Here is a 22,609-nt window from a genome sequence, read left to right as displayed (position 1 = left end):
GCGGCGCGGGTTCCTCGGCTTTTGAGGGATCCGGGCCAGAACCCCTGCTCACGCCCGGAGAGCCCACCCTTCACAATGGCCTGATGGGGTCCGAGTTAGAAATCTCCCCGACGAAGTAGAAACACACTTGAAATCAATTGTTATTGGACCATTTTTTGTTATATTATGAAAAACAATAGCCAGGCTTCTATAAGCTACCCCCCACTCCCCCAAAGAGTACGTTGGATGCTACAAAGACACAAGACCTCTTTGCAGTGTTGCCTGCTCAGCATGTCTCGGCACTTAGACGGCAGTCCAGGGTACAGAAAATGTTCCAGGTCATTCTTCCATGGTTTAAGTGTGCATTTTTGTATTTAATTTTCTCTCTATGGCACATTTTTCTGTCTGGAATACAGGCTGCCTATAGGCTGCCACAGCCTTCTCATGACAACTGGGTCTCCCTGAGGAAATGCACCTCTCTATAGGACTCTTAGAAATCGTGTCCCACTGCGACTGGCTGCACAAACGCCTGCCCACTCATGAGAATCGGTGTCCGTCTGTGCTGGCGGAGGTCTGTAAGGCTGCTCAATCTAACCAGCACTCCCGCCGCCATGGGGGACCAATACTTTACATTTTTAAATTACAATCATATACCTATCACTTCATAACCTAGGCAGAATGAAAACTATATTTTTTTCAAGTATGTGGAAAGATGAGAGTATATGGGAGCAAACCACGACCTCACTATTTATGCAGCAGAAAACACCATTCAGAAAAATCTAAATTGAATGGCAGAGTTTTCACAGCCCTCGGCACAGCTTGGTGTTGCTGAAGCCAGAAAGTTAAGGGATACCCACCATGCAGCTCTTCCCTCCTTCCAAATCCAGCAAAAAGAGGAAGCGACTTTAAAGGTGCTCAAGAAAGAAGGCATGAGTGGTAATCTTCACTACAAAGTAGTTTTTAAACTGCTGCATAAACTACACCAAAATAAAAATGAACTACTTCAACTAAAACTGCTTTTAAATACAGATATTTAGATTTGTATCCAAATGTCTTATGTGTTTGATTTCCTTAATCCAAGATAGAAAATGGTATTTTTTAAAAATTGCCTTTGCCTAATATATTCTTCCTCAAATTTTTTACCTAATACAGTCTTCTTTCCTTAGTCCAAACTGAAGAATTCTCTGAAGTCAGAAACTAAAAGGATGATTGTTATAAGGAGAGGGAAACTAAGTGTGTTCAGATTTAGAAATCTGAGCCAATTCTACCCAGCAATTATTTAGCATCTGAAAGCTGTAATACACAGTAAGGTATTAGAGTCCACATGAAGACTTTTAGTATTTACCAGAATCAACCACACGGTGTGTGTATGAGGCCAAGCAAGCTGCTGGGAGAAGAGGGGGCTGCAGCCACACCTGCAGAGCCGGGCGTCTGCCGTCCCGCGGCAACACGTCCCCTCAGAGACCTGTAGAGCTTGGGGCCTTCAGAGAATGCACACACCTGACTCAAACACATCCACAGTTAGGTGCTTTGTTACAAGACCCCACAACCACTGGGAAGTCGAGGGCTGTCTGGTTAAAAGTTTTGAACTCGAGCCAATTTTCCACACTAAATATACGTGTATTATTAACCCACTAGGAAGCAGCGTTTATAGCTGGTTGGCAATGGCTAATAACATGCTCAAACTATACCTTCCTATGCCATTGCAACCAGAACAGAGCTTCAGGAAGCAAAAATAAGGTGACAGACATTCACAAACTCCTCTTTCTCACACTGGAGATATCTGTATATTTCCAGCAGGTCAACTCACCATCACAAACAGCAAATGTATCAGTATAAAAACTATTTTTCAAGCTGTCCACAGGACACCAGGAAAGCTACCAGAAGAACCTGGGCAGGCTGTTTTCCAAAGAGGTCTCTCCTCATAAAACATGCTGCCTGACCCCCAGCATCTCTGCTTTCCCGGTGGTCGCATGGACACAGGCTCCACAGAAATGCGCAGGCTTCTAGTACTGACACAACAAATCAACGACAAGGGGCAGCAGCACGTCCACAGAGCACGCTGGACCCCGGTTCACGCCCGGTCCAGCCAAGTGACCAGACCCCATGCGAAAGCAGCCCAGTACTGAGCCACGCCTGCCTGGGGGCGTTCAGCCCACGGGGACCCCACCGAGAACGCCAGCCTGTCGTAAGTGCAGGGCGGGTCGCAGCTTCAGTTTCAGCAGAACAGCAGCCAACAGCAGAGAAACTGAACAGGAGACAAGGAGACGGTGTTCCAGCCCTGCCTGCTGTGCTCAGCCAGTGGTGTGACCTCAGGCAGGTCACAGTCACCTGGCTTCATGTCTTCCCCCCACATCTAGAGTAAAGGGGTAAGAGGAGCCTTCAGCCGTGCAGACTGTGCCCTCCAGCACACACTTTCTCAGGTGTGAGTGTGAGTGCATGTAGGCCTCATGTGCCGTGCTATTTTTGTTTTAAAAATATTATTTCAAGCGTGGAAAGGTTTGTAGCTCTTTCCTTCCCAACATTAAAGTTTCTTACTGGTTTCGGTGATTCGGAAAAGATCAACACATCATTATGATTTAGCCTTGACTGACACCCCGCCTCAGGTTGAGGGGCGTGACCTGGATGTGGAAGAAAAAAAGGCCAGAGCGTGGCTCCGGTCCCCTCCTTGGGGCCACTGCTGCACACACAGGCAAGAGCAGAGATGGGACGGTATGGAGGCAGCAGGCCAAGGGTAGTGGTCACGTCGGACTGGCCACCCAGCCTGCAGCTGCCACCGGTACCGGCCTGCCACTCGGAGCAGGACACATGTCAAGAAACACCAGGGTCCGCGGGGGGCAAACGTGCCACAGGTCTGGGTCGCCATACCACAGAAGCATCAGGAACTCCTTTTGCTACTAGAAAGACATGTTCCAGATGAGAAAGAGAGGTGGGTCTGAGGGGCGCGTGCCCAGAGTGGTGCCCGCGTCCGGGAGGGGCCGCGCGGCTCCTACTGACCTATGTGGGCATCAGCCGTGGGGCCCGTGAGTGCGGTGGCCGCCCAGGGAGCAGCGGCAGGTCTCCCATCCGGGTGAGACGAGGCAGAGGAGGAGGAGGATGAGGCCTGAAGGACCCGGCCGAGCCGGGGCTCGACGCTGCAGTGGCTCTGGAGAGGAGTGGAGGTGGGTTGCCCTGGCCGCCATGAAGGGCCCTCATCTTCTGAGGCAGACGATGTGTCTGTGGTTAAAATAATGACGACAGGCATGAGGTGGGGGGGTGTCAAGAGGAGGGCGGAGTCCCCACACTGGCACCGGGCCTCCCTGTGTGCCTGCACCCCTGTGCCCAGAGGTGGCCTAGAGCTCTTGCCAGCCCTCAGCCTAGAGGGGCCTGCACGTGACCGACTGTAAGATCTAAGGGGCCCCACTTGGGAAACTGGTTCCACAGCCTCAGTTTCCCCCAAGGACTCAGTCCTGGGGCACCACACACTGGCAGGGAAGACAGCCTGATTCCTCGAGGTCTTTAGCACAGTCCTGGGTGGGGCCCCAAATATCAAAGGAGCCCCAAGTGTTGAGTGTTGTGCGAACGTGTTCCGATCCCACACCACCTTCACACACAGCTGACATCCCTCAGGCGGGGCTGAGGCAGCTCGGTGGCCGTGGAGGCTGCAGCCAGACTCACCTCCAGGCCTTCCTGCTCACCTGCGTCCGCCTAGGGGCAGCAGGAATGAGCTCTGAGAAAGAATTCCTTCCCTAAGACAACTGCCTCAGCCAGTCATGGTAACTGCGTCAGGTTCTATCAAGCTAGCATGACTGTGCACTTCATTAGGAGTTTCACAATTACTAATAAAGTTCTTTAAAAACTGTGTGGTATCTATTGTTACATTTACTAAAAACAATAACCTGGCAGCCATTTCTGAGATTTTTTTCAACAACATAAACTTTATTTTTCTTTAGCAAGGAAGTGTTACCAAAACCACTCAACTGTCTTATGAATCTTGTGTTTGGTTTTTGCTATGTCATCAACACAAAAATGCCGCCAGTTTCATGACTTAAATACCAGAACAGGCAGAGCAGACCAGCGCAGACACACAGTCAGTAAACACTGCCAGTTCCTTACCATGGTTTGATAAGACGCTTCCAACACACTGCTGAAGAAAGACTCCGTGTAAAGGTTTTCATTGTTAATGGTAATATCAAAACAACAAAAACATATATCAAAGAACCCTCCGAACAGCCTTACATCCTCCCATTTAAGGCCTGGTAGTAACAGTAGATAATAGTTAATAAGATGAGAATAATTTTAAAAATTTTAATTCAGGGGGCTTTTATTTTAAGATTCTTCTCTTTGTTAAAAGACATAAAGAGTATCTGAGTAAAAAAGTTAAAATCTACACGAACAGTTCTGTGGAAAGCAAGTGTCCACTGATAAAGCCACACCGAGCAGACCACAGACTCTTAGGCACAAAAGACTGCATGTGCACAAACATGTTTAATCTCCACTACAGCCAGAAAGCTATTCTGACTCGATGGGAACCGATGGCACTGCTCGTCGTACCTGGGGGGGTGCAGGTGTCTGCGGAGGGGTGCACGAGGACAGAGCGTCTTTTGGAAGGCATAGGCATCCTCCTTTCCTTGTATTTGGCCAAAGCTGCTTGCACCGCTTCAGTGTGGACATCTACACAGAAAATGACAGCAGTAAAAATACTCTCCACAAGATTGGTACTGAAATAGCAAAATTAAGTCTCATGTTTTGGTTTGTCTTCATTGAGCATAAAGGGAACAAAAGCCCCACCTGCAGTGGGTCCACACATAGGTCCTAGACTTCTTCTAACATTCCTTTGTTTGTAGATTTGACTTTGCAACCATGTAAATATTTTCATAGCTATAAATCAAAACTAAAATAAGAAATCCTGAAGATTGAAAGTGAGACAGATGAGCCTAAATGTGTGTCCAGTTGTTGGTAAAAACCATCCCAGATGCCTGTTTAACCTGTCCCTCTAGACGTGCCTACTAAGGGCAAAGAGAATCGCGTGGCCCTCAGCTTTTCCCTGTGGTCACGCTGCTGGAGGCAGGGAGGGCACTGTCACCACCATGCCCATGCGTGACAGTATGACACAACTCTCCCTGGGAACCGAGACACTCGTACGGAGAGGACATACAAGAAGTGAGGTACAGGTTCTACAGCCCTGCAGGTGAACAGGAAGTGTCAGTAGGAACCCACATGCTCATTGTCTTTAAGTCATCTTACTCTGTCCCCTGAAGATGACTAGAAACGACTTCCAGCCCACTAGCAGTGCACATGGGTGCTCCCAGACTGTGGTCTTAAAGTGCCGTCTCACTAAGGGACCCTGAGATATGGGAGATTCTGGGGCAACCAGGAAAAGCACACATACACCTGGAACATCTTATAACAGCCAACAAGGACAGGGGAAAACGGTGCAAATAGCCTGACGTGCTCCCAGTGGTTAACGATGGGATGGTTTGAATATCAACAAGGGTAAGTGCTAGAATGGACTGAATATCAAACACGATACAAAAAAAAAGGCAAAAGAACAGACAGGAAGAAAAAGAGGAAGCAAATTAATTGGTGGAATTGGAGGACTCCAGTGACCCAACCCATTATTTGGAAAAGGGGTAAATAAATGGAAAGGACTGAGTATTTATCCAGGCTCTCCTGTATAGTAAGCAAGAAATTTCTCTGTGTAGAAGTATTCCAGCCTTGAATGAGGAGGGGTGGCAGAATCACCACTTTGGAGCACTGATGAACCAATGGACTGGGTGTCACTGACGGCCAGCTTCCAAGAGGAGAGAGTCGGCCTGCTCCAGGTCCAGACGGAGGGCCCAGCACCATCTCCAAAGGGCTCTGATAAACAGCGAGGGTTCTGAGTTGACCCTCGGGAGCTCCCGGCGCTGAGTTGCTCAGGGCTACCCCGCAGAGGAGCCATCGGACTCACAGCACGGGCCCAGGGCCTTCCAAAGACAGGAGGGGGCCACTGCAAGTACACCAGCCATTGGTGACATGCAGATCTTATCTGTATCCCAGGTCCACATACACTGGTCTTAAAAAGCCATAGGAACATTTGGGTATTTGGTGTTAAGGAATTAGTGTTAGCGGTATTATCTTTTAGAAATACATACATTCTGTGCAGATACACAGACCAAGAATATTATGACATCTAAATGAAATAACATGATCTCTGAGATTTGTTTCAAAATCACACGGTTGGGGGACAAGGTTGGAGGGGAGGTAGATGGCAGGAGCCGGACGACGAGCCAGGGGTCATCACGCGGTGAAGTCCACTTCGGTACATGTTAAAATTATTCTCCAACAGAATGCTTTTAAAATATTTAAAAATCTTGTAAGAAATGGTGCATGGGATACTAATCAGGAAAGAAGAAAAACTCACACCTAGGCATAATAAAACAAAATGTATAAACATCAGAGACAACAAGACAGTTCTAAAGGGTTCCAAAGGGAAACAGTCATCCTGAAGCATGAAGAAATACGCTGACATTATAGTGACCACCGGGTGCAGGATGGCAACAGTGTTAAATGAAAAAGTGTTTAACCCAGAATTCCATATCCAGCCAGTATCACTTAAACATGAGAGTCTAATAAAAATACTTCCAGACATACAACTGCAAACACTCATGGAAGGAGGCGCCTGTGAGAATGTCAAATCTGAAGCCCCAGACAGACAGGGCAATGGTGTGAGCACACTCTTTAAACTTCACTGCTCTCTTAGGAACAAACAAAACCTTAAGAACAGAACAGACCATCCTAAAGCAAACATCAAGGCGGCATCAGCAAGGCGGGATAGACCAATAGATGCAGGAAGCTGCACAGACCCCAAGCACAGGACACAGCCCACACAGGGCATATCACAAATCACTCAAACCAGTGACAGGGAGACAAATCATGGAAGTGCGGCAGGAGAAAAGATGCCTTACAGACAAAGGAATAACGGTAAGCCACAAACTTAGAGGATAACACTACAGGTTTCAACAATCACTATTAAGCTATCATCACTGACAGCATGGTTTTGCCATATAGACAAATGCATCAACAGGACAGAAGGGAGACCAGAAAGGGAATCATAGCCATGCAGCTGCTGTCAGACAGAGGGGCAAAGGTAACACATTTTCAGTAAACGGTGGAGGACAGCCAGGTGTCCACATGCACAAAATAAGCCTTGAGCCAGTCCTTGAATTCATACTGAAATTAAATGAAACATGGCTCATAGACCTAAACATAAACCCCAGATCTATAAGATGCTTGGAAGACAACACAGGTGAGAATTTGTGACCTTGCGTTAGGCAATGACTTCTTAGACATAAAAGAAAAGCACTATCCATTTTTTTAAAAAATGGTTAAGTTAGACTTCATTAAAATTAAGAACTTGTGCTTTTCAAAAGCCACTTCTAGAGAATACAAAGACAAGCAAAGCCTGGGAGAAACTATTAGTAAATCACATTTATGATAAAGGTCTTGTATTTAACAAATAAAGAATTAGAACTAGAATAACAAGGGCAGAAAGCAGTTCATTAACACTGCTACATGGAAATGGACTGGGGCGAGAGCAGCCGCCAGACATGCAGGCGCCTGGGTCTGCTTCCGGGGCTGAGGGGATGGTGCTCCGTGACATGCTGATGCTGGCGGTCTCAGCATTCAGAGCGTTAGGTGATTTTTACTTTTGTCCTGAAACTTGGTATAATGTTTTTATGTTACATGTATATTTATACAATCAAAAAAGAAACTATCATCAGTGTGACAAAGTTCTTTTAAATTCTTATTAGTAAGAAATTATCTGATCAAAAATTTCTCTATCACTTCATCACATTCCCATGCTGGCAGAACTTACAAAATTTTAACATTCTTTTTAGATTTTCTTAAAACAAATTGGCCATTTCTATATCTCTGTTGAAAGTTTTTCTTTTTAAAGGGGCTTACCAAAAGAGCTTAAATATAAAAGAAGTTTACAACCACACAATGGTGAAAAACATTAAACAGGTAGAATAGACTGCTCAGAAGTTATTGATACATAACTTGTAATCAAAACCATGATTTTTTTCCAATGGGCATTCTGACAATTCAAGTAACACATCAGAGGCAAACAAGCGCTCATAAAAGCATTAAAGTGGCAGAAATTTAGTTAGAAGGAAATCCCCAAAATTAGAAGGAAAAAAAAATACTGCAACACCTATAGTACTAAAACTGCTCATCATGTACAAAGACTAGTAATTCCTATCCCAAAGCTCCTGGCAGGAAAATGGACAAAGACCCCTAAAGAAATTATCCCAATGGGGGAACAGTCCTCTGGGTCTTTATAAGCTCCCCTAAGAAGACAGCACTTACACCACAGTCTTGTCAGAGCATACTGCAGTTATGACGGTGTAGAAAATCATCGTTCAAGTGAGAGGAATTGCTTCAGCAGACATTTCTAGCATAGGAAAAATACCCGAAGGACTCAGTCCACAGCTGAGGCCTGCCCCTCTCCGGGCCCTACCTGACCGGAAGCGCTCATCCCGGGAGGTGGTGGGCCGGAGCTTCTGCAGTTTGGGTGCTGCGGCTGAGGTCTGTGAGGGCCCCGGGGTCCTAGCCTCTGCTTGGAAGGTGGGCTCTACTGCAACACAATTTTACAGGAAAATCTCATGTAAAAAATTTGTTTTCAGCTACGGAGAAGTCCGTGCATACACACTTCTCATACGCTGCTATACAGCACACATGGCACCAGAGATGACGATCTGAGTGCGAGACCCACAGTGGCCCTCGCGGCCCAGAAGACCCCCGAATCCGGAGCTTGGGACAGAGCCATGAATGTCCACTTCCAGCTCTCTCCCCACACACCCAGCCCTGCCTTGCAGCCCAGCGACCACAGGATGGGTCCCTGAGGCCCGACAGCACTGCACTCGCTCAGGGCAGGCTCTCCAGGGAGTTTTTTGAAAGCCTATCAGCATCATAAATGTTTCCTGAATCTGACATGGCCAGGGTCACCTTTCCCCGCCCGGTCCATGGTGTCAGCAAGCTCAGAGAGAAACAGTCCACCAAGCAATTCCAAGGGATGTCATCTGTCGACCTCAGACCCAGGCAGCAAAACGGAAGGCTGGGGAGCGGAGGTGCAGATGATACAGGGACCAACATGCAGAGCCTCAGCTCAGACATGGGCTTGCTCTCTCCAAACCCAGCACATGGACAGCCCTCCACACCCCCAGCTCGCATCCATGGCCCCAACCACACAGGCCCTCAGGACACATGGTGGTGAAGAAATGAACATGACACAAGTGTGCACCCTCAGTAAACAGAATCCCTGTTGTGGTTTGAGTCCTATTTGCTGACATTTGAGAACAACACAAAGCAAAGCCTTCCACTGTGATTGCATGAAAATAATATTTAATTTTAGCCTCTGTTTCACAATGTATCAACAAGACCAGCAGGGATCCGGCCGCACTGGCTTCTCCAGCCATGACAGCTCCCTGAAGAGAGGCAGCCGAAACCCAGGTGGGCCAGCACCACCGACAGACAGACGGCGTGTAGAAGCGACACTGTGGCCTCTGAGGTTGGCTGTGAGGCGACACAGCTCCCACAGTGCTGGCTGGCTGTGCCCACACACCAGGAGGACACGTGAGGACAGGGGACAGGAGGCAGGGGCCTGCACCCCAGCTGCAAATGAGGAGCCCTCACGGGGCAGCTCTGGCCCTGTGGACAGGGAGAAGCTGCCCTGAGCCTGGCCCAGCTGCACCCCTGTGAGGTGAGTAGAACCAGGTACCACGTTCCAGGTAGGGAGTTTTGTGGCAGCAGAGACTGGGGACACTCTCCTCTGGAAATCAATGTTTAGTTCTTCACAATTTGAGCAGTTATGCACACACACACATACATGTGCATACACACATACACAGCAGTGCTGACCTTTACTGCTAGTGGCTTTTTGTTTCTTGTTTCTTGATAAAACAGCTTCACATTTCATAATGTGGAGAATCCAGTCTTATGCATCATGGGTTACGCAGGCATGTCGCAAAGTGATATATATGCATATGGACGTCCTTACACTTATATTCCAAAATATGGGTGCTGTTATTCTTTGAGATAGATTCATTTATTCAAGAAAGATACAAAAAAAACCCAATGTGAAATTACTGGATGAAAGAGTAGGTATATTTTTTATTTTTAACAAGATATCAAGAGGTAACTTTCCAGAAAGGTCACAGCAATTTGCACTCCCACAAGCAATGTATGAAAGTGCCATTTCCCCACATCCTTGTCAGCACTGGGTGTTATAAAAAGTTTTAGAATCTTCCAAATAACAGAAAAATGGTTCACTTTCATTTGCATTTCCCTAACCACTAGTTGGGCTGAACATAATCTAATGTTCATTGTTCAACCGTGTTTCTTCATTTTTGAATTCTAACTCATTTAGCCCAGCTAATAAGCCCCCTGAGCCCCGCCGGGGACCCTGCGGTGGACAGTGCGGCGTCCAGGGCTGGGGCCTGGCCAGGGCGGCTCGGTCACGCCGGGCTCTTTTCACTCCAGGGCACCAATCTTAACTGCTGGTCTTTCCTTTCTGATCTCCAGGCTTCTTATCTTAGAACTCCTGCTCCAAGATATTGAAATATTTTCCTGAATTATAGTATTTTATAACTACAATCATATTTAGAGCTTTAATCCGAAGTTGATGTTCACTGAGGGAAGAAAGGAAGAGGGTCCCAACCTGTTGCCCCCAAAGGGATGGCGCCCGTTACTGAACAACCCTGCTGCCCCCTTCTCCCGAATCCCCTCCAGCGCCCCCCTTGGCTGGCCAACCTTCCACCCACACCAGCATCCGTCTGCCGCAGGAGGAGGGTGCACAGCCAGCTGGGCTACTCGCAGCCACTCCTCTCTCACCAGGGCTCTTTTTCAAGACTGTATTCACTGCTCTTGGGAACTTTCTCCTTTAAATGGGTTATTATTTCCAATCCCAGCTTTAGGGGAAAAATCAGCACTGTCATTCAAACTGGACTATAGTACGTTCACACATTAACTTGGGAAACTGCCAGTTTCACAGTATTAAGTTTTTCCGTTTAGGAAACTGGTATGTTTCTTCATATATTAGGGTCTCAGGTTATTTCTTTCAAATAGGTTTTATGAGCCTAATATAGGTTCTGTGGCTTTCTTGCTAAATGTAGTAACAAGAATCTGACAGATGATTGCCATTATGATGTATGTTTTTCATTAACAGAAATATTGCCAGAGAAAAGCTATTGATTCTTTGGTGTTGCCTTCTACCAAACCCAACACTCCTACTAATTCCAGCAGTTACATTAGCAGCCACCTGGGTCTTCACAGCATAAAATAAAGTCGTCTCTGTGTGTCCTGACACCCCCTGGATGTCCTGTTGCATGAGTACCCACCCTGCCGGCTCGGAAGTAGATGCCATGTCATGGCGGCTGCTGCGGGTATTTGGCAAATGGTTTTAAAATGTCTTAATAGTTTTCTTCAATTCCAATTTTATTCAGTTTGTTTTTGTTTTGATTGATGAATGTCAGTATATAAAGAGCCTCCTCAATATTTGTGTTGATTTTTTATAAAACATCATCACACCAACATGTATAAAGCATGTGTTCAATTTAAGAATTACCACACAGAAAAAATGAGTACAATAACTACACCAGTTAAGAAGTTACCGTGTAGTGACCATTCGATCATTCAGATGACTAAAATACATTTCTCAGACTTATGTGGTCTCCACCCAAGGCTCCTGAATCCTTCAGAGTCATAGAGCTGAAATGCATGTCTTGTTATGTGAAGGACAGACTTTTGGACCCACCCAGGGGCAGGGCCGGTTACCAGGGGGACCAACCCTGTGATCAGAGGGTGGGAGCTCTCAGCCCCCAGCCCCCAAACCTGGGAGGGGAAGGGCAGAGGGGCTGGGGTTGAATCGCCCACGATTCAGTCAGTCGTGACGGCAATGAAGCCCTCACAGAACCCAAGAAGAGCATTTGCCCCTTTCGCATCCTGCTTCCCTGTCCAGGAGAGAGAGCTTCCACGCTTGGGGGACAGGAACTCTCCGAAACGCCACCCGCTGGGCCAGGCCGCAGGCCCCACAAGGAGAGAAGCTCCTTTATCTGGGACCTTACCCTGTGCATCTCTCCACCTGGCTGTTAACTCGTACCCTTTATGGGATCCTTTATTAAACTGCTGAACAGTTAAGTGTTTTCCTCAGTTCTGCAAGCCTTCTAGCAAATTCTTTGAACTCAAGGGGGAAGAAGTGGGAACCTTCCATCTAGTTGGCTGGTCAGAGCACAGGGAAAGCCTGAGGCCTGCGACCAGAGACTGGAGTGGGGCAGCCATGGCTCCAGGAGGGGGGGGGGTTCCTGCCCGGGACACGTTCCCTGAGAGTCTGGAAAGACCAAAGGATAAGTGTGAGAGGTTGGGGAAGGGGATTTTTATTTCTCACAGCTCGGTGTCTCTCACAGGCGCTCCCAAGTCCTCTCTCTCCAGCCTCCGGGCACTCTCCACCCCCCACACTTGGCACTGCTCCCCCTTCCCAACCCCCTCCCCACCCCACCCCCATTTACCCCATGAGCAGGTCCCTGGTGACTGGCGGGTGCCTGACCAATCATATACCAGGAATGGAGGGAAGGAGAGAATGGCCATGTGTGCTTGTTTAATCATGGTGGAGGACTTGCTGGCTTTCAAGTTTAAATTAATTAAACTTAAATAAAAAATTCAGTCTTTCAATCATATCAGCTATATTTCAAGTGCTCAATAGCCATACATGGTAGTGGTTAGTATCCTGGATCTTCTATGACTTGAAACGTAACAGTTTCGCTCTGTGATCTTCTAAAGGTGGTATGCTTTTTGCCTTTCCCGTTAGGCCTTTAATAAACGTGGATCTGGTTTCTGTGTCCAAAGTCGGGTCTTACCTATAGATGAGGACCTGCGCAGCATGGTGACCTGCAGTGCTGCATTGAGCAGAAGCCAGGCCTGCACACTGAGCCCAGCAGGGCCTGGCCGTGTCTGCTCTGCTCAGCTCGCTGCCTGTCCTTGTCCTGAGCCATGCCGTCCAAATGGTAAGAGCTTGATATTAACCCTTCACCACATCTTTTTAGGGCAAATGCCCCCACCTGTTCTTTTTTGAGCATACTCCAAATCCCTTGGCCCTTTAAACTTACTTGTATGTAAATTTGAGAATTAGCTTCTTAAATTCCACACACAAAAAATCTATTGGAATGATGAATGTGCCAACTCTACATCAATCTAAGGTGGGAAAAGCTGACATCTTTATGATATTTGTTCTAGACCTAGGTAAGGAATTGTCCCCTACCATAATCATAAAAAATAGTCATGTTGAATAATCATAAAATAAATCCTATTGGGGAATGAGATCTATACCAAGCCAGAGCTGTAAATCATAATCCATGCATCAGAATTTTAGTCATTTATTAGACACAGTGTTTGCCTGTCCTTCTTAATAAAATATGAAACATACCACTGTTAAACTCCACACTCAGTGTTTAGTCATTTTATGAGACAGTGTAACTGCTATCAGAAACTCGGTGTGCAGACTTTACCTTGAGTGAGCGGCATGTGACATGCAAGCAGCTTTGCCCTCTTCTTTTCATATCCTTTTTGAGTGATGTCACCTAAAACAACAAAAAAGAGAATTATATTTCTCCTAAAGTTTCAACGTTTTTTAACTTAAAGTTAATTCATAATGAAGAACATGGAAGCACTAATGTCCTTCTCTGCGAATGGATGGACATACTATGATGCATCCGTAACGTGGAATCCTATTCAGCTGTAAAAAGGAACAAACTATCGACAAGACAATTGCAATGGATCTTATGTGTATACTGCTAAGGCAAAGTCTACATACAGAATCACGCCATGTCTGAAAAAGATAAAATTACAGAACTGAGGGCAGATAACGGTCGCCAAGGGGTGGGAGTGAGGGGAGGTCCCACTATGAAGGAGGACAAGGGAACTCTGGGGGTGGTGAAGCCGACCTATGTCCTGATTGTGGTGGTTATGCCACAACTAGGTGCACTTGTCAAAAACTTACAGAACTGCATACCAGAAAAGATGAATTTTACTGTACATAAATTGTTCAATTTTTAAAAATTGTGATCAGCATTCCCTAGGAGCCAGTCAGATATACAGACTCTAAAAAAATAAAATAAAAAATTTAAGTAAGAACTCTAATTTAAGAAGAATGCAGACTCCAAGGCCATCCCCGAGACCGAATCCTGAATGAGGAAATGAGCCCTTGCAGGCCAGGGTGTCCCTGGGCAAGGATGCTGGGAAAAAAGGCTACCATTCTGATAAATTATCATAAAGAAAAATAGCCTAAAAACCAATTAAACCACCTAGAACACAACAGGAAGCATGTCTTCATGAGACACGCAGCCTCAACACACTATTTGGTTTCCTGGACAGAACTTGGAGCACTCATAATGGATCTGTCACGTTCCTCGGGTGAACTGTCTTCGACAGGAAGCTTTTCATTAATGCTTTACAAGCCCTCCTTCTCTCACTCCTGGCGACCACCAAACAAGCCAAGTGGTCAAACCACCAGGCATCAGAAAATGCCACTTACCTAGGGCTTCACCAAGTATTTCCTTTAGGTAAACTCTTGGCTGCAGGACTGGGGTCAAAAGACCAACACCTCTGACTGTCTGACATCTAAAGCCTGGCTGGAAGCCGCAGGGAAAGCGTCGGCATGGCATCCCACAGACAGACCCGAGGTCAGGGGGCACAGGCCCAGACTTCCCTGCAGAGCTCTCTGGTTCACCTTGCATATCTCATCTGTCCTTTGCTTTATTTATTCCTTGGTTCCCACCTCATTGGCCCACCACCCCACAGCAAACTGCTGTATTATATTTAGTGTCTTTTAATCTGAGTATGTTCTGTGAAACACCTAATGCTTTGTGTCCATGTATTTTCACCTTACCTGAGGGCACTGTGTTATCAGTCTCACTCCTCTGCCTATTTTTTCACTAAGCACCGTTTCTGACACCAACCCATCCCACCCCAAAGAGCACACTGAAAGCACTGCTGGATGCTGCGGGGAGGTGGGCTCCCTCCTCTGTCACCCACTTCCTGCGCACTCACAGACCCTCACCGGGTCACCCCATCTGTTGCACAGAACGGGGTGACCGTGACCTGAAGGCTGGAAGGAAGCTCAGAGGGTGCTGATGCTCCTGGCCAAGCGCTCAGGCACCCAGGGGCCTCTGGGAAGACTTGGGTCCCTTCTCCGGGACGTGCTCTCAGTGGCCTGTGCAAGAGCGGCCGTCCTCACTGGCCCCCAAGGTAGACGTATGATATGTGGCTCAGGCTGACCTGGCCGCAGACCAAAGTCACTTAGGGTCACAAATGCAAAATCCTGAATAATGCCCCAAGTTCCTGACTCAGTTCCTAAAACTCTACTCTCAGAAGCACTCGACCCCATGAGGTCCCAGGAACAAGGACAAGCAGCATCCATCACATGTGATAGCAAATGACAGGAGGCCACCTACTTGTCCATCAGAAAAAAAGAAGGAAAAAGTAGCTCTGCTGCCACACATCATTACTATAGATACTGTTGGTCCTAAAAAAACACCCTGGTATTTGGGAGGTGGGGGGTGGGTATCACATCGATTCATGATATCCTATTGAGTAAAAACAGGTTGAAAAACTATGTATATAAAGAATGATCTAATTATGGTAAAAATAGTTAAATAAAACCAGACTTACATGCATGTAGGTGGGTACATTTCTGCATGTGCAGAAAATGTCAGGAGGGTTGTCCAACAAACTATTAATAGTGATTTATTTATTTAGCTTAGGATGAGTGTGAGACAGATTTTCTCTCATACATGTCTGAACTCTTTAAATTTTAGCATGTTAACTGTAATTAAGAATATATGGAAGCTGGTTTGATAATGTACTATGGTTATATAAGAGGTGAGAGAATGAATGAATTTTACATACCATTCCTATACCTTATGACACTAAAACTAGTTCAAAATAAAAAGTTAAAACATACATGGGAGAGACTATATAAAACTGGTGCTATTTCTTAAATGTTTGACAAAATCTGTCAGTGAAACCATCTGGGTTTACAGATCTATGTTCCAGAAGGTTGGTTGCAGCTTTTGGGTTTTTTTTTCTTCTTCTATCTTTTGCTTTATATTACTTTTTAAATTAAGACTGTTTTTTAAGAGTAGTTAATGGTTCACAACAAAATTAAGCAGGCACAGAGAGTTCCCATGTATCCCCTACTCCAATGCAGGGAGAGCCTCCCCCGTAACCAACATCGGCCACGAGAGCAGGACATTTGTTACAACTGATGAATTACATTGACATATCATAATTATGCAGAGTCCACTCTTGGTGCTATACATCCCACAGGTTTTTACAAGTGTATAATGACAACATACACCCATCATTAAAATAGCACAGGGTAAAAATCCTCTATGCTCTGCCTGTTCGTCCCTCCCCCACTACCCCTAACACCTGGCAATCTTTGATCTTTTCCTGTCTCTACAGTTTTTCAGAATGTCATATAGTTGCAATCATATAGTAGCCTTTCAGACTGACTTCCTTCACTTAGCATTTAAGGTTCCTCCACGTCCTTTCTTGGCTTGAGAAGTAATTTCTTTTTAGTGGTAATATTCCACGGTCTGGATATACAAGTTTATTTAATCAAATTCAACTGCTGAAGGCCATCTTGGTTGCTTCTAAGTCATGGCAATTATGAACAAAGCTCCTGTACACTTTTGTGTGGACATATTTCAACTCCTTTGGATAAAAACCAAAGAGCATGATTGCTGGATTGTATGGTCAGAGGATATTAGTTTCCACCACCAAACTGTCTCCAAAGCTGTACCATTTTGCATACTCCCCGCCGCCCCCACAAAGGATGAGACTTCCTGTTCCTCCACATCCATGCCAGCATTTGGGGATGTCAGATCTGGATTCTGGGTATTCTACTAGGTGAATAGTGGTGTGTCTCCTTATTGCTTTAAGTGGCATTTCCCTCATGACATGTGATGCGGAGCACCTTATAAATATGCTAATTTTCCATCTGACATCTTTTCTGGTGAGCTGTCTGTTAAGGTCTTTGGCCCATTTTTTAATGAAGTTGTTTTCTTACTGCGGAGTTTTAGGAGTTCTTTGTATACTGTGGCTAGCAGTCCTTTATCAGATGTGTCTTCTTGTGGGTAAAATTGTAGCATTTCCAGAATATCTCGCCTGGCTTTAGTATATCTGCATATTAATAGGCGTTCAGAGGTGGAAAGAAGTATGGCTTTAGTGCATTTGCATCTTTCCTCAGGGGTGGAGGAGTTCATCTCCATATCAATGGGGATTACCTGGGCAACAGAGGGCTTATCTGTACCTGAAAGGTGAGGGGGAGGCCGGTGTGGTTGCTGCTGGAGCTGAGAAGACAGACAGACTGGGACTGCAGTTGTGAGAAATAAACAGGTTTTAAACTTTATTTATCCCTTTGACTGATTTTGGTTTTTAGAGGTATTTTGTCCTGGAATTTTCTTTCCCTGGACTGACACTTCTGCAAATATTTCCTCCCAGTCAGTGTGAGACAGGGACCATGGATGTAGTCAGAGTAGGGTGAGGGCCTCCGGAGGAGGCAGGGCGAGATATTGGCAGTCAGAGCAATGTAAGTACATGCAAGGAAATCCCCCTGCTAAAACTCTATGTTAAACATTGAGCTCTAGAATCATTCTTAAGTGAAATCAGTTAATGTTCCCCAGATAAAGAAGAGCAGCGCATGTTTTATGATGCTAACCATTTAATCATGTGTAAAGTTCACTTTAGCATACTAAAAGGCCCAGGCCTTTGTGCTGTCTTTCCTCCTTCAGATCTGATGAAGTGATTTTGCACGCTGGGCAACTAATTTAGCAAGTCAGCCCAGGCATACACAATACAGTAAAAGGCAGGAAAGGATTCCACCTTAAAGATAAGATTCCATTTTAATACCCAAAAAGTTAAGACGTTAGAAATTCTTCACTAACTCTTTAGCAAACAATGCCTCAGCCCACCCTGGGGGCTGAGTAGGTGGCCTTGTTTCATATGCCCCCAGACCAAGATGCTAGTATCTCAGAGAAATCATCAGGAGAAGTTGCTTGTGTTAAGTTAATTCTAAATATTCAGAGACCACTTAACAAGTCCACACCCCTAAGTTTTTTTCATGTTCTCGAAAAATCCTGAGCTGCCTATAAATCCCCTAGACAATGCACCACTATGGACTCTCTTGTCCCCTCCTGGGGTGAGCCGGGAGCTCTGTCCTCTCACTGTATCTCTAAATAAAAGCCTGTACCTTGCTCTCCTACCTTGACTGTTTGTGAAGCTCATTCTTTGGCTCCACAAACAAGAACCCCAGCATCAAGTGGATGGTCTTCTCTTTCTCGACACTGTCTTTCACAGAACAGAAGTTTTTAATTTAATTAAAAAATAGATACTCCAGAGAAAAAATTTCATACACCATGGTATAAACATATCAGACAATAAACACCACAAAGCAGTTAGTTAGAATGAGCCAGAACTACATGTATTAACATGACCATTTCCATAATTTAAAAAACACAATGCTGAGATAAAAAGCAAGCATCAGAAGAAGTCATACAACAGACTATTTACACAGTTTTAAAACTTGGAAAACTGCACTCTAGATTGTTTAAGGATATATGGAAATGCCATAAAAGTTCAGGAGGGAAGCTGGGGAAGGGCAATGGGGTCAAAGGTGAGTGTGGTCTCAGCGCTCTCTGTAACGGGTCTTTGAAAGAAAACCTGAAGCTAATGTGGCAAAATATTAATTTTTCGAAATCTGGGAGGTAGTGTACAAGTATATATGTATGCCATGATTCTCACAAGTTTTCTGTAGGCTTGAAATATTTCATGACTAGCAAAAAAAAAAATTAAACAAGAAGATATCCACACACAACAGTTTCTAAGCCTTAAATGACTTTCCAACTAAACTCTGCAGTCGGCTAGGTCGTGCTTCCCAAGGACCAGAGGTCTTTGCTCAATGCAAATGTTGGCCATACTTTCTATAGTCCCCTCAAGCTTATTTAAATTATTCCATTTAACTGAAGACCCTGAACATGCGTTTAGAACACACAAACAGTATCACAGAGGATAATGACATTTTTCCATAAAAATATGGCTTTTGGCTGACAAGTCTGTGTTATATAAATGTGTAAATAGATAACAAACAATAGGCATTTAAAAAAAGACATTTAATGAAAGAAGGCTTTTCAACATCACCTGGTGAGGTGAAGCCCCACAGACGTATGATGCCTGCTAGGTTCGCATGACTAAGACTCAGACCAGTGTTTGACTGGGAGGACAATGAAAACAGCCTGCCTCAGGGCTGTCCACTGGGACAGGGACCGTGGGTGTAGTCAGAGCGGGGTGAGGGCCTCCGGAGAAAGCAAGGCAGGGTATTTGCAGTCGGACCAATGTAACTACATGCAAGGAAACCCCCTGCTAAAACTCTGTGTTAAACGTTCAGCTCTAGAGTATCCTTCAGCGAGATCAGTTAATATACCCCAGATAAAGAAGAGTAGCACATGTTTATATTATGTTAATCATTTATAATCAAGTGTAAGATTCACCTTAGCGTGCTAAAAGGCCCAGGCCTATGTGCTGTCTTTCCTCCTTCAGATCTGATGAAGTGATTTTGCAAACTAATTTAGCATGCAGGTCCTGCCATAACACAGTAAGAGGCAGGAAGGAGTCCACCTTAAAGATAAGATTGCATTTTAATACCCAAGAAGTTAAGACGTTAGAAATTCTTCACTTACTCTTCAGCAAACAATACCTCAGCCCACCTTGGGGGCTGAGCAGGTGGCCTTGTTTCATATGCCCCCAGACCAAGATGCTGGTATCTCAGGGAGAGATCATCAGAGCAGGAAGTTGCTTGTGTTAAGTTAATTCTAAATATTCAGGGACTACTTCATAAGTCCACACTCCTAAGGTTTTTTGCATGTTCTCAAAAATCCTCAACTGCCTATAAAACCCCGTAGACAACACACCACCCCGGACTCTCGGTCCTCTCACTTTATCTCTAAATAAAAGCCTGTACCTTGCTCTCCTACGTTGGGTGTTTGTGAAGCTCATTCTTTGGCTTCGTGAACAGGAACCCCGGCATCACCGCCTTCCAGCTGCACACCTCCCACAGAAGTGCCAGTGCTCGGGCTGAGGTGGAAGCTGCCTGCCCTGTGCACCCCCTTCCCAGGGAGTGACACAGCCCTGGAAGACCAATACAGGTGACACCCCTCTTCAGCCCGCCTCAGTCACAGGGCACACCATCCGCGCACTGCTCCGCTGCCTCACTGCTGCCTTCCCCACCTAGATTGGTGGTTACTGCTCTGATCCACCTTCTGGCTTTCCACAATCTACACTGCTATGAGTTTCTTTTTAATTTCAAAACTTCTACACTTCAGTGAGATTTGGGGAAGAAGCGCACCTCCCTTAACGACTGGTCCCGAGTGCTGACCTAGATGGCCCTCCACTCCCACAAGGGCTTCTCATCGTGAAACCCTCTCCCACCTTGACCACAAAGACGCCCACACCCCTCCCCTGGCCTTTCTCCGTGTCAGTCTGGGGCCGTTTCTCTCTCTCCTGCTCCAGCAGCAGTGAAACCAGCCCTCCCCTCACCTCTCAGGTACAGATACGCCCTCCTTGCCCAGGTAATCACCCACTGATATGGAATGAACTTCTCTTCACCCCTGAGGAATGATGCAAATGCACTAAAGCCATACTTCTTTCCACCTCTGAATGCCTACTGATATGCAGATGTACTAAAGCCAGGCGAGGTATTCTGGAAATGTTACAATTATACCCACAGAAGCAGAAAGAGATCACACAGGAGTGTTTCAATTGCTGCTTAATACCTTAAAAATTTAACTGCTGTCTCCATCATTTATTAAGAAATACTCGCTTAAAATAAATCCAAGAACAACCACTCTCTTAGCCCTTTTATAAAAACTGAAACTTGGTCATCTCTGTTTTCAGGAGTTCATGGGTTCTTGAACACACACACATACCATATTTTAGTATTTCCTCTCTGCCCCACTGTCAAGAGGAGGGGTAGACAACTGAATAAGTATACTTCGATGTTACTACTTTTTTTTATTAAGGTATTATTGATGTACACACTCTTAGGAAGGTTTCACATGAAAAACCAATGTGGTTACTACCTTCACCCATATTATAGTGTCGCCCCCATGCCCCATTGCAGTCACTGTCCATCAGGGTAGTAATGAGGCAGGGACCATGGGTGTGGTCAGAGTGGGGTGAGGGCCTCCAGAGAAAGGCAGGGCGGAATATTTGCAGTCAAAGCAGTGTAACAATGTAGGGCCTCTAATGAAACCCTGTGTTCAGCATTATGCAAAGTCAAGGTCACACTAATTCTCTGGGGTAAAGATACCAGACTAGGAATACGACATCTTCAGTGAGATCAGTTAAAGGTCAAAAGGCCAGAAGCAACTTGGCCTGGAACGTTTGAGTGTTCCCCAAGGGCATCTCAGCATAACCGGTGACTTCACTGTAAACAGCCCTGGCAAACAGACAACAGCCCAGCCCACCCTGGGGGCAGGGCAGGTGGTACAAGTCCACACCCTAAGCCTTCAGTTTCCAGAAGTCCTCAACTGCCTATAAATCCCCTAGACAGCGCACCACCCCAGGCTCTCTTGTCCCCTCCTGGCGTGAGCAGGGAGCTCTGTCCTCTCACTGTATTCTCTAAATAAAAGCCTCTACCTGGCTCTCCTACCTTGGGTGTTTGCTAAGTTCATTCTTCGACTCCACAAACAAGAACCCCGGCAGCAGTAAAATGCCACAGAGTCAGTATGTGCCTTCTCTGTGCTACACTGTCTTCCCCAGGATCCCCCCCACACCATGTGTGCCAATCATAATACCCCTCAATCCCCTTCTCCCTCCCTCCCCCACCCCTCCCTTTTGGTAACCTCTAGTCCCTTCTTGGATTGAGAGTCTGCTGCTGTTTTGTTCCTTCAGTTTTGCTTCATTGTTAGATGGCATTACTCTTTTTAAATATAATGCCTTTAAGTAGAGCATAAACTTTGCTGTATTTTCCAATATAGCAGACACTAACCATATGTGGCTATTTAAATTTTAATTAACTAAAAGTAAATTAACTTGACTATTTGGCTCCCCAATCCCAGCAACCACCTTTCAAGTGTGCAGTAGCCACATGTGGTCAGTGGCTACCATACTGACAGCATTAAACATTTCCCTGGCCACAGAAAGTTCTGTGGAGCTGTTAGGCAGGAAAATAGATATGAGTGGGATGGAAAGAGAAAAAGGCCAGAAAGTCCACCAAAAAGACCCAAAAGTAATCAATTAAAGCTCAAAAAGCCAAGGGCAACTTGGCCCAGAATGTCTGAACATTTCCCAGATGAAGGAAGGTCCCTCAGCACAGCCCATGTCTTTACTGTGTCAATCACGCAGGCCCGGCTCACCTTCTTCACCTTTACCTCTATGCTGTTTTTTCTCCTTCCGGCCCTAATTAAGTAGTTTGCAACCTAGGCAACTAATTTAGCATGCAGGCCCAGCTGTAAACAACAGTGAAAGGCAGGAAGGATTCCATCTTAAAGATTGTATTTTAATACCCAGGAAGTTAAATGTAAGATTCTTAACTTACTCCTTAGCAAACAGA

General features: G+C 45.7%; 1 protein-coding gene across 11 annotated transcripts in view; it reads right to left on the bottom strand.

The window, feature by feature from the left end:
• Nucleotides 1-22,609, bottom strand: part of DIP2A (disco interacting protein 2 homolog A) — a 117,196-nt gene that overhangs the window by 68,400 nt on the left and 26,187 nt on the right. For 8 of the 11 annotated variants that reach the window (XR_008998831.1, XR_008998832.1, XM_057505629.1 and 5 more), the window contains exons 2-5: nucleotides 13,506-13,577; nucleotides 8,465-8,581; nucleotides 4,513-4,632; nucleotides 2,977-3,195 (exon numbers count right to left, since the gene is read on the bottom strand). Coding sequence is in view for 9 of the 11 variants with exons in the window: in XM_057505629.1 (XP_057361612.1) it covers nucleotides 2,977-3,195; nucleotides 4,513-4,632; nucleotides 8,465-8,581; nucleotides 13,506-13,577 (528 nt within the window). In the remaining 2 variants the exon portion in view is untranslated. The remainder of the gene's footprint in view (nucleotides 1-2,976; nucleotides 3,196-4,512; nucleotides 4,633-8,464; nucleotides 8,582-13,505; nucleotides 13,578-22,609) is intronic. The other 3 variants (XM_057505634.1, XM_057505644.1, XM_057505639.1) reach the window with 3 other exon arrangements.

The sequence above is a fragment of the Manis pentadactyla genome, chromosome 1 (genome assembly GCF_030020395.1).
Source record: "Manis pentadactyla isolate mManPen7 chromosome 1, mManPen7.hap1, whole genome shotgun sequence".
NCBI lineage: Eukaryota > Metazoa > Chordata > Mammalia > Pholidota > Manidae > Manis > Manis pentadactyla.
The sequence above is the reverse complement of the archived record's forward strand: the minus strand, read 5'-3'. Positions and strand labels throughout refer to the sequence as shown.